This window comes from Triticum aestivum, chromosome 3D (assembly GCF_018294505.1).
Source record: "Triticum aestivum cultivar Chinese Spring chromosome 3D, IWGSC CS RefSeq v2.1, whole genome shotgun sequence".
NCBI classification, from domain to species: Eukaryota; Viridiplantae; Streptophyta; class Magnoliopsida; order Poales; family Poaceae; genus Triticum; species Triticum aestivum.
In genome coordinates, this window is record NC_057802.1 from 227,097,926 (window position 1) to 227,110,973 (window position 13,048).

Below are 13,048 nucleotides of genomic sequence, written 5' to 3' on the forward strand. Positions count from 1 at the left end.
CGGGGAGTGGAGACAGCAACTGGAGACGGTAATAGCGATGAGGAATTAAGAGAGAACGGAGGAGTCGCCGACAGGGGCGTTCAGCGAAGGGCGCGATTGAGGGGAAGACGCCACTGGTCTTGGACGACGAGGTACGTCAGTGCGTTGGGGAGATGAGCTCGATGGGGTCCCTTGGCCTGGATGGATTCAAGGATGCACTGCTGGTGGAGATGGACTCCGACGGCCCGGCTCCTCTTGACTGGGCGGCGGCGGCAGATCTCGTGGGTGGGGATGGTCGAAGGAGACGAGGGCGTCAGGGGCGAGAGGATTTGGCGAATGACGGCTTCCAAGTCGGGATTTGGTTTACATAACGTTTCAGACATATGGAATTGAGGAATGAATTCCGATGCCCAATCCAGGGCAGCCAAACGTGTCAGAATTCGCAATTGAATTCCACCAATTCTGGGCCAAATGATGGGTGCCAAACAACCTGTAACAGAATTTTGAAGGACTAATGATTTTTTCTCATGAAATACAGAGTTGAACTATTGCTCAAAGGGTGGTTAATTGATAGTGCTCTTTAGAGTTCTTGATCGCTGTGCTGAACAGCTTAAAAATACTTCTTCCAAATTGCTCAAAGGGTGGTTAATTGGTTTCGGAAATACATCGGATGGAACTCATTAAATGTGTATCACGCTCAAAAAGAAAACTTGCATACGTCCACATATAGCACACTACTTACAGAAAAGGGAAATGATAACAGAAATGACAACTTTTGTCCTTTTTGGACATGGCAACACCCTTTAGTCGTAGAAATAAAATGAAAACCGATTCGAGTATATTTTCAAACTATCAATGCTGTCCAGTAGTTCAAGACGTGTTGCCACCATATCCAGGTATACATATTTGTATAAAAGTGGCCACTAAACCATGTAAAAGGATATGTTGGTATAAAAAGCAAGCATATGGAATCTACGATTCTAAAGTAGCTCCTTCAACTGTTGGACAACATCTGCAATTGCAACAGATTAGTGTTGTCAATCCAAAGATAAAATATGCTCACACTGCAACTAGAGAGCACAAGTTACCTTGAACAATATGTGGTGTCGTTTTGAACTCATGCCAGAAATTTTGGTGAAAGGTTATGTCATAGCGGAGGAATTTTCCAGCAAGGAATGCAGCTCCAGCCGCAATATGATGAGGTTTGAACTGAAGCCAAAGAGAACTCCGAAGCCTGTATTACAAAAATAATTAATATAGATGGATAACACAAACAGAAATTAACACTATTAAGAGAGCTGGACAAACCATTGATTAGTGGAACCGTGTCAATGAAAAATAAGGTCGTTTTTTTAGACAATACAAGTCATATCAACAAGAAATGTCAAGATCCAACCAAATAGCAACATATTAAAGAAAAACAAACAAGCCATACACCAAGGTCCTTACCACTAACAGATGCTTCAGGTGATAATATTATTGAAGAACCATCTGCAGGATTGCTTTATTGCTGAACTCTAGCAATTACACATGCCTCTTGTGATGCATATAACAATTATTTGACCAAATAATTCTCCAGCAGCATATGCCAACCCAGGGATTGTGAATGCATTTCACCATGACAAGATGAGATTTGCAAAGCACGGAACGGAAAGATAGCATGTCCAAGCAACATTGGACTTGTTCTCGTTTACTAACCAAATCTCAGGGTTTTTTTTTTGTACCAACTCTAATATCATGAAGCAAGATTTTAAATAGCATGCAGCCTGTGCTTCCATATATGGCCGTTGTTGCCAAAGATGAAGTTAACCTTCTCAAGGACCATATTACATATGCACCAATGTACATTTTCCACCGCTTTATAAATGAAAAATGACGCACTAGGGCTTTTCAGTGACATGCTGCCTTTTGTAAAGCAAAAAGGAAGGAAATCATAGTCTGAGACATCTATAAACAGGAATTCCAAGGGATCCACTAATGATGGAACGAGCATAGCATGACCACTTTATAGCCTAAATAGAAATGTACAAACATAAGCAAAGTTGCATACAAAGAGGAGCAACTGCTTGATCACAAATATAACAACCATGTTTGTTACAATCACATCTTGAATGTGCAAAATATATAATACTACACAAATTGACAGTGATAAAAAACAAGGGACCAGCCATGAGAGCCTACATCTGTAGTAGCTCAAAAGAATGGCAAATAAGTTTCGTGTGAAAGGTGTGCTTCTTTTCTTAAATTGGACTGTGTTGTCACTGTATTCCCAGAAAAAGGTGCCAATAAAGTTAGAATAACATTACGAGCTTAAAGAATTGTCTAACAGTCAAGGTTCAACAGTTGCAGTGAAGCGAGGCTGCGAGAAGTGTGACTTCAGTTAAAATGAAAAGGATAATGTCTGGACGTTAGGTGCATAATCTTTCCTTCCTTGAGTTCACATTTTCATTTGTCCCAAATATCACATCACACCACATAATGATGTAAAATACACTTTTATGACAACCGCACCAATCCACTACAGAAATTCTAACAGTGTAACACAAAATTGCATACAGCACACAGAATGGAATGGCATCCACTTGCACACATGAGAGTTCAAACTAGTCCAACAGAAACCTTACTGGAGCTGACACGACAAAATCATCTTGCTCATAAATGTGCATGCATACTTGAACAGAAACCACATACATCATATAATTTTTCAGTGATGCTTAATGTCATTCGACATCTCAAACTCTTTGTTACAGATATGTACTATTGAAACAAGCCCTAGCACGACCACACCATCAAATTTCCATTTACATGTGGCACAGCAACGCGCCACATCGGAACCCGGGTGTGGTGTCAACGGTCTTCGCATTTGACTAGACGAGTGCGAAGGGTAAGGAAGCTAGCCAGCCTAGGAGGATCCGCTTAGGTATCTGGAACGTAGGGTCTTTGACAGGGGAGCTTTGGGAGCTAGTTGATGCAGCGGTGAGGAGAGGTGTTGATATCCTTTCAGAAACCAATTGGGGGGGGGGGAGGGGGGGCAAAAGGCGAAGGATACCGGCTTCCAGTTGTGGTACACGGGGATAGCTGCAAACAAAAATGGCGCAGGCATCTTGATCAACAAGAGCCTCAAGTACGGAGTGGTAAACGTCAAGAGACGTGGGGACCGGATTATCCTGGTCAAGCTGGTAGTTGGGGACTTAGTTCTCAATGTTATCAGCGCGTATGCCCCGCAAATAGGCCACAATGAGAACACCAAGAGGGAGTTCTAGGAAGGCCTAGAGGACATGGTTAGGAGTGTACCAATTGGCGAGAAGCTCTCCATAGGAGGAGACCTCAATGGCCACGTGGGTACAGCTAACACAGGTTTTGAAGGGGTGCATGGGGGCTTTGGCTATGGCATCAGGAATCAAGAAGGAGATGTCTTAAGCTTTGCTCTAGCTTACGACATGATCGTAGCTAACACCCTCTTTAAAAAGAGGGAATCACGTCTGGTGACTTTTAGTAGTGGTCAGCACTCTAGCCAGATTGATTTCATCGTCTCGAGAAGAGAAGATAGGTGTGCGTGCCTAGATTGTAAGGTGATACCTAGAGAGAGTGTTATCCCTCGGCATAAGCTGGTGGTTGCCGACTTCCGCTTTCGGACTCGTGTCCAGCGGGATAAGCGTGCCAAAGTCGCTAGAACGAAGTGGTGGAAGCTCGAGGGGGAGGTAGCTCAGAAGTTCAAGGGAGGTAGCTCAGAAGCCCTTGGGAGGAAGGAGGGGATGCAGACAATGTGTGGTTGAAGATGGCGACCTGCATTCGTAAGGTGGCCTCGAAGGAGTTTGGAGTGTCTAGGGGAAGGAGAAGCGACGCTAAGGACACCTGGTGGTGGAACGATGATGCCCAGAAGGCGATTAAGGAGAAGAAAGATTGTTTCAGACGCCTATACCTAGATAGGAGTGCAGACAACATAGAGAAGTACAAGATGACGAAGAAGGCTGCAAAGCAAGCTATTAGTGAAGCAAGGGGTCAGGCGTATGAGGACCTCTACCAACGGTTAGGCACGAAGGAAGGCAAAAGGGACATCTATAAGATGGCCAAGATCCGTGAGAGGAAGGTGAAGGATATTGGCCAAGTTAAATGCATCAAGGACGGAGCAGACCAACTCCTGGTGAAGGACGAGGAGATTAAGCATAGATGGCGGGAGTACTTCAACAAGTTGTTCAATGGGGAGAATGAGAGTTCTACCATTGAACTAGACGACTCCTTTGATGAGACCAGCATGTGTTTTGTACGGCGAATCTAGGAGTCTGAGGTCAAGGAGGCTTTAAAAAGGATGAAAGGACGCAAGGCGATGGGTCCTGATGGTATCCCCATTGAGGTGTGGAAAGGCCTCAGGACAAAGCGATAGTATGGCTAACCAAGCTTTTCAACCTCATTTTTCGGGCAAACAAGATGCCAGAAGAATGGAGACGGAGTATATTAGTACCAACCTTCAAGAACAAGGGGGATGTTCGGAGTTGTACTAATTACCGTGGAATTAAGCTAATGAGCCATACAATGAAGCTATGGGAAGAACGACAAGCGTGACCAAAAATCAGTTTGGTTTCATGCCTGGGAGGTTGACCATGGTAGCCATTTTCTTGGTACGACAACTTATGGAGAGATACAGGGAGCAAAAGAAGGACTTGCATATGGTGTTCATTGACTTGGAGAAGGCTTATGATAAGATACTGCCGAATGTCATGTGGTGGGCCTTGGAGAAACTCGAAGTCCCAGCAAAGTACATTACCCTTATCCCTCATCAAGGACATGCACGATAATGTTGTGAAAAGTGTTCGAACAAGTGATGTCGACACTGATGATTTCCCGATTAAGATAGGACTGCATCAGGGGTCAACTTTGAGCCCTTATCTTTGCCTTGGTGATGGATTAGGTCACAAGGGATATACAAGGAGATACCCATGGTGTATGCTCTTTGCGGATGATGTGGTGCTAGTTGCTGATAGTCGGGCGGGGGTCAATAGGAAGTTAGAGTTATGGGGAGAAACCTTGGAATCGAAAGGTTTTAGGCTTAGTAGAACTAAAATCGAGTACATGAGGTGCCGTTTCAGTACTACTAGGCGCTAGGAGGAGGTTAGCCTGGATGGACAGGTGGTGCCTCAGAAGGACACCATTCAATATTTGGGGTCAATGCTGCAAAAGGATGGAGGTATTGATGAAGATGTGAATCATCACATCAAAGCCAGATGGATGAAGTGGCGCCAAGCTTCTGGCATTCTCTGTGACGAGAGTGCCACAAAGCTAAAAGGCAAGTTCTACAGGATGGCGGTTCGACCCGCAATGTTGAATGGCGCTGAGTGTTGGACAAGTTCAACAGTTAGGTGTGGCGGAGATGCGGATGTTGAGGTGGATGTGTGGCCACACGAGGAAGGATCAAGTCTGGAATGGTGATATATGAGATAGAGTTGGGGTAGCACCAATTGAAGAGAAGCTTATCCAACATTCTTTTTTTGAGAACTAGAAGCTTGTCCAACATAGTCTGAGATGGTTTGGGCATATTCAACGCAGGCCTCCAGAAGCTCCAGTGCATAGCGGAGGGCTAAAGCGCGCGGGTAATGTCAAAAGAGGTCGGGGTAGACCGAATTTGACATGGGACGAGTCCGTAAAGAGAGATCCGAAGGACTGGAGTATCACCAAAGAACTAGCTATGGACAGGGGTGCGTGGAAGCTTGCTATCCATGTGCCAGAACCATGAGTTGGTCGCGAGATCTGATGGGTTTCACCTCTAGCCTACCCCAACTTGTTTGGGACTAAGGGCTTCGTTGTTGTTGTATTGGAAGTGCAACTTAACAATTTATATGTTTGGACAATAATATGTTAAAGGACTCAGAATGGAGACATAGTTTGAGTAAATTTGTCCCAATAAATTCTGTCAGAATAACGTACTTTTAAGGTAGTAGAGATATGTTACCACAGAAAATAGTTTCGGAAGTTCCATCCCAGAGCCCATGAAATATCAAGCGATAAAAGAGAGCGACTTGAGGAAGTATAACAATTTACAAAGGCTATCAAATGGGCTAGCACAATAAAACTGTATTCAGGACAGCAAAACAGAACTAGTCCTATGCAAATATGGTTTAACAAACTTATGTTTGCGCCATGATACCAGTATCATAGCATTCTTGTGGATACAAAATTGCATGTTCACAACACTTGACATGCTACCAGTAGCATACTCCCTCCGTCCTTCAAAGAGTGTACTTCCAACTTTGTTGGAGGGTCAAACTATGCCAATGTTTGATCGAATTTGTGCAAAAATATATCAATGTTTGTGAAACAAATAGGTATATGATGAAAATACATTTTATCATGAATCTAATGCTACCAATTTGATGGCATAAATATTGATGTATTATTGTATAAATGTGGTCAAACATAAAAAAATTGACTTTCCAACAAAGTTGGAAGTACACTCTTTAAAGGACGGAGGGAGTAGCATTCTTGTGGAAACAAAATTACATGTTCACAGCACCTGACATGCTTCTTCAGCACTGTGTTCACAACTGTATGGTGGATTGGAATTCCAAGTCTTGAGATGGTGTTCTCACACTTTCCACACTTTTGCAATGGCATACATGTCATTCACATACTTAGAAAGTAAAGACTTGGGCCTTCTATCTAGCATAGCATGGGGTCGATCTCGCCATACAAAGGTACCACTAACAGCTTCCTCTACAGAGCTTTTAGGGATTTAGAATTAATGCACACCATAGTCTCAATGCAAATTTACAAAGAGTGGACGATTTTTCAAAAAAAAAAATTAACTCATGCTCACATATGTCACATAGATTTCATGTCCACAGAACAGCGTGGCTATATGCCAATATTTACCTAATGTCAGGGGAATTTGAACCGATGCTTTTGGAAATCCCACATAACTACATTATCTACCTCCAAGAAGGTTATCTTCTTTTTGAAATATGAAAATATTTATCCTTGAAGATTGTTATTCTATACAATTGCTTGAATATGGCAGACCACTGCATTAGTTATGCAAACAATTTATACTATCATTGCAATAGCATACACCTTCTGCACAGAATGGATAATTGCTTTTGGATAGTTTTGGAAAGGTTGCATATACATAGAATCAACAATCTACATCAAATTGAGCTCCTATTTGTCGTTGAAGTATATGAAAAGAGAAAATTAAGATAAACATATACAGTTGCTGGATGAATCTTTATAAAGTTTTGGGAACTTCAACTAACAACAATTACATCAAGTTGACATTGCAACACAGCAAACTATGAGTGATAGTCCATATAGTCTTTTGTGTTAGTTGTGGATGCCATCCTTTGATCCTAATTGTCTGGCAGATAGGGAGAGTACAAGAAATGATTAACACTTGGAAATGTTAGATCTCACTTCATAAAAAAATCACACTGAAATGTCTAATCATTTCGGTGATACAATTTGAACAAGTGTTGCACTGGCACCATTCAGATCAAGTTATTGTGCTTTGGTAGAAGATCAACTGACTAATACACATTGCTCCCAGATGAGGTTAGTTCGTAGTGAAATGCAGATTAGTTGACTAATACACATTGGCAGAAGATCAGTTATATCTTCATTCCAGTCTTGCTACCTAATAGGTCCACAAAGCAATGGCTGACTAGCATTTACCTTCATAACAACCTCCATTTAACCTCTCATATGTTCAGCTGTTCTTTTGTTTTCTGTCCATTTGCCAGATTGTAATAGGTATTCATGATTGTACCGCTATAACCCGCATATGACATGCACAGAGCATCCTACCAGTTTAAAAAGACAACATCTAAAGCACCCAGCCTGGTCCAACATTAATAAAAGCCAAAATCCAACCAGTACACATGGTAATTAGACAATGTTTGCAACCACAATAATATGAATGGTGTACAATATACATTGAACTTTGTTAATAATTAGAATTGAATAAATGAATGATGTCAGCAAATAAAGATCAATTAATGTGTTCAGCGATGTGAAATACTTACCCTTCATTAATCAGACTCAAGGCAACGTTAAATAGAACGGAATGTGAAAGTCCTAGTCTGCTCAAAGCAGATGAAAGTGAAGTATATGGATGGGCCACTTCAAGTTCAAAATCAAGTGTTGTCAGTATCATCTGCTCCGCCTGTATTACACTTTCTCGGTACAGTTCAAACCAGTTTTGCTGCAGAAAAAGAAATACCAACCATTGATTCACTAGCACATAGCAGATAAGAACACTGAAATTAACATGGGCAAACTAAACGTAGTTGTATTGTACTGAGAAAGTATCTGTTGATTCTACTTACACCACGCGACATGTAAGGAAGGAGGTTGAATTCTTGGTTTTCAGAAACTTCACATGAAGCCCTAAGAATAGTATTCAAAAGGCATGTTGTTTCCTCTGTCTTTGACGCCAGAAACAATGCCGCAGTCGCAACCAACTTGCAAATTCAAAGAAGATAATATTATGATATTGAATCTCTCATATCTGCTTATGGAGAGGATAAAATCACAACAAATATCGGTTCTTAGATAACTGTCTCATTCAAGTGAATAGCTTAGATTCTAGACAACAGATGGGCTTTGACCAGTCAACAAACTAAGTAATGCAAAGGTGGGCCAAGTTAAAGAAATAGACACATAAATGATCATAACATGGGCAGCACTCTCCACCAGTTGACCGGCACCGGCACGGGGCGCTGATTGGTCGCCACGTGCTCCATTAGATTAGGACACCCCCAGCCGCTCGATCGTGATTCATCTCTCTCGCCCGCTCAGGTCAATGGCAGAGAAAAAAAAAACCCACGTGACGCGCATATCTCTGGCCTCCCATCCATGTGTTTCTAGCTCAGCATCCTCGTTCATTGAAGGCACATAGGTGTCCCCGATAGTCATCGCCACAGTCGTCGTGGATGCCGTCGAGACTCGTCGCAGCACCCGTCAACCCGGACATAGCACCGCCAGCCACCAGTTGCAGCCCTGCTCACCGCTCACCGGAGTCCCCAGCACGGTGCGGCACAAGCACTGCCGCCAATGGTTCCAGCACACGGTCACCACGGTCGCAGCATTGGCCGCCTCGCAGTGCCGCGAGCTAGTCGCAACTCGGCGCATGCCCTTTGCAGCATCCCCACGCGTAGTTCCTACCATGGCCGGCCATCGTTGCATCGTCACGCCATCGTCCACTCGTCGCAGGCCATTTGCACATATTGCACGTTGTTCCTAGCATCCCCGCGCATCGTTCCTAGCATCACATTTGCAGTATCCTTCGCAGCACGTCGGCGTCTTGCAGCAGCGGGCATCTTCGTTGCAAGCGCTCGCCTCTGCTGGTTGCAGCTCCACCGGCCGCTGTTTGCAGCACCCCTCCCAGCACATCACCTCCTGGTCGCCCCAAGCAGCACCCGGCGTCGTCGGTTCGTAGCCCACCGACTGCAGCATTGTCGTGACGCCTTGCTGTGGCAGCATTAGCGCTCGCCGCATCTCCGGCACCGCAGCTGAGCACGCGATGTGGTTGCCGGCTAAGAAGCATGGGACAAAAATTAGCGCTTGGCCGTCCTGATAGGGCGGGACACAGAGACAAAGCAGGATACGGCCGGATACGCGTATCCCGTAGTATCTCCTGATTTTCAATTTAAAGAAAAAGAAAAAAAGGGGGACACGGTGGGACACGTCTGGGACACGGCTCGCCTACTGGATCGAAGCCATCGCCGCCGCCGCCCAATACCTTGCAGCAGTCGCACGCACACTTTCCGTATAACGAGCTTCTCATAGCCTCCTAGGCAGCAGTGAACACGCCGCCGCCTACTGGATCGAAGCCGTCGCCGCCGCCTGGAATCAACCGGCGACCGCTACCCCTAGCACCAGCAACCTCTCCTCCCGACGGCAGGTAACCCCAACTACCCAAACCCAACAGCCTCTCCTCAACCTCATCTCTTTTATTCTGATTTTCTTCAATGGAGCTGCTGGCTGCTGTGTGCTGCTGTTTGCTACGGTGCTACCCATGTTGTGCTGCTCTTTGAATGCCGGTGTTGCTTGTTGTTAGGTAGCAATAGCATGGCATCTGGGAGCGCCACAACCGGTACCGGTAACCAATCGTCCGTGGGTAAGAGTGAAGGGCAGCCAGGTCCTGGTGCTGTACATCCCAAGCATCCTGTGTAGTCTTCTTCAGTCTCTAATACTAGAGCAGCGTTTGATGTGTTTTGCAAGATGGAACTTGCAATGACATGGGACTATGGGAGGATCAATCAAGCACTTGATAAAGGAGACACCAAATGGGGCAGTATTATGATATCTTTCTCATTATTATTTTTGTCTTAACTCTATATTACATGGCATTATGATCATTAGTCAACATGGCAAAGATGTGTTTATTTTTCTTATTATATAGGTGGTAAAGCTACTATCTCAATCTGCATATTAGAGGAGTGGCGTTGGTTGGTATAGGGACTAAAAAGAAGAACTTATTATACAATATGGCAGGTCCTTCCCAGTGATAAACGAACATCCAAATCAATCTCATTGAAATATGCTTGCAAAACGATTTTATATTGTTGGGACGGAGGGAGAAATTTTTAACTCATAAGTTGCAATAGCATTACTGACAAGATTCCTGTAAAAGAAGAGATGAAGGCAACTAACAAATCTGTCGTTGCAGGCATGGGATCTGTGGAAAAAAAAACGATGGCAATACACCACTGCCGTCGCAACAGTCGTCTGCGGCCTATGTCAAACACAAACACAAGCACTACGATCAGTAATCATGGAGACAAATCACCAAACAAAACCAACAAACCGCAGAGCCAGCAGCGAGTTTACAGCCCAAGGCGGAAGCCGAGGCAGCGCAGGTAGGCGCAGTAGGACGCGCGCAACCTTGCCTCCAAAGCGGAGTCGATGCCGTCCTTCCACGAAGGTGACCTTCGCTCGATCTCCTCTCGCGACAGCAACGCCCTGGCGTCACCATCCTCGGGATGTCTCGTCGGCAACAGGCGTGGCACGGCCGCGACCGGCGGATCACACCGGGGCTCTGGCGCGCGGCGAGCCCGCTTCGGCGGAGGTGGGCCCGGGGCCCGCTGAGAGGGGGGCGGAAAGATAGGTTCCTGGAGGTGGGAGAGAGCGAGCGGATCGTGGCGGGGGTGGTAGGGGGCAGTGTTGGCATGGGGACATGGCTGGGGGTACGATTGGGAATGGGCGTGGTACGCGTCGTCATGGTCACGGCCGCGGCGGCGGGGGCGGTGGGGAGGAGGGGGGTCGTGGCTATAGGGGTGAGGTCGGTGCCTGACCAGGTCGGGGTGGAAAGGCTGAGAGAAGGACATTGCGGCGGCGGCGGCGGCGGCGGCGACGGTGCGGGTGGGAATCGGATCAGGTCAGGGAACCCAAGAAGGATGAGGACTTGCGTTCTATCAGGCTAGCCATGGACCGTAGGATGAGAAGTATGATGGCTACAGATCTTGCAGTTGTATACAGCCCCACGGCGGGCAAATTTGACAATTTTGATCTACGGACGAAATTAAATCATAGAATGAACTGCCCGTAAAAGTATTTCACGCGGCTGACCTCCGACACGCAGGCGCCACATCCTACGGTGCAGCGCCTAGCTCTGGGGCGTTGCACCTCTGTCCACCGTGGCAGCCCCTGGGCCCGCACCCAGCAGTGCAGCGCCTCCGAGCTAGGCGCCACACATGTAATGTGCAGCGCCTAGCCCTTAGGCGCTGCACTGTGACTTAGATGCAGCCGCCGCGGCCCTCTCCTCCCCCACCCACCCCATTGCACCAGTTACAGAAGAAGCCGCGGCGGCGGCCCTCTCCTCTCCCCCTCTCAATCCCCTCTCTCAAATCCTTCAGATTTGATGATTTGGTCCGTGGATTCCTTCACCAATCCATCCTAAAAGGTACTCTCCTCTGATCCCCTTCTTTCTATCCATAGAATGTATGCTATTTTGAAGATTTTGGGGAACCCTTGTTTGATTTGATTAGATTAGAATGTTGCATGTATTAGATACCTATTTTTGCAACCCTAGTTTAGTTGATTTTATTGAAAAGATATAGTTTGGATACATAGGTTGACATGTTATTTCTATAAAAAAGATATTTGTATTTAATCTTGCATGAAGTAGGCCTTTAGTTTATTTGTATTGAAATTATATTCGTATTGACAAGAATGCTTTGGATAATATGCTTTGAATTTTGCATATAGTAGGCGTACTTTAGTTTATTTGTATTCAAAAGATAATCGTGTTGACAAGAAAGCTTTGTTTTAAGTTGTTAGGATGGTTTGGCTTCTCGATGATCACTGGAACCATCAACACCGGTCGTATGCTATGTCGGTGGAGCAGCGGGTAATAATGAAAGTGGCCGGTATTATGAATTTCATGTTTATTTCAAACACAAATGCCACATATGTAATTTTCTGACTTGTTTGTTTGTAGGAGCTTCAACCTCTGAAGCTTCGGTCTCACGAGGTCAACCTTGGGGGGATGCGCTATGATGAGCGATGCACACCGTATGTAAGGGAGACATGACTTCTCCCTTTCATCCAATTGGTCGGCCGGTCAACGTCACCCCACAATGCTGCGGCAATCACCGCGCTTATTGATCGTTGGAGGCCGGAGACACACAGTTTCCATCTTCGGACCGGGGAGATGACCGTGACGCTCCAGGATATTGCTATGATCGTCGGTCTTCCTATCGAGGGGAATCCTTTATGTATGAACACTGATTCTGATGGGTGGCGCGAGCAGATGCATGCCCTTATCGGTATGGTTCCTCCGGAGCCTCGGGAACCATAAGCAGAAGACAAGAAGAAGGAAAGAGTCGCAGCCGGTGCTCCTTTCACGTGGATTGCATGGAACTTTGGTACTTGCCCTGAGGAAGCTAATGAGGATGAGGTCAAGACATTTGCTCGTGTCTACATGTGGTACGTTATATACAGGACTATATTTGCTAATGGCATAGGTAAGAATGCTCCATGGATGTGGCTAAAGGCGTTGACCGTCTTCGATAGCAAATGGAGTTGGGGTTCGGCGACACTGGCTTACTTGTATAGACAGGTATAAACTTGTTTCTTT

The 13,048-nt window shown here is 45.5% G+C and overlaps 1 protein-coding gene across 1 annotated transcript; it reads right to left on the reverse strand.

The window, feature by feature from the left end:
* Positions 1 to 795: 795 nt before the first annotated feature.
* Positions 796 to 11,415, reverse strand: LOC123078285 (cyclin-T1-5). Its single transcript, XM_044500741.1, has 6 exons — positions 10,801 to 11,415; positions 10,624 to 10,705; positions 8,295 to 8,429; positions 7,992 to 8,170; positions 1,068 to 1,213; positions 796 to 991 (listed from the first exon to the last, which is right to left on the reverse strand). Exons 1-6 carry the CDS (start codon positions 11,295 to 11,297, stop codon positions 960 to 962), a joined length of 1,071 nt encoding a protein of 356 aa, XP_044356676.1. The 5' UTR covers positions 11,298 to 11,415; the 3' UTR covers positions 796 to 959.
* Between the last annotated feature and the right edge of the window lie 1,633 nt (positions 11,416 to 13,048).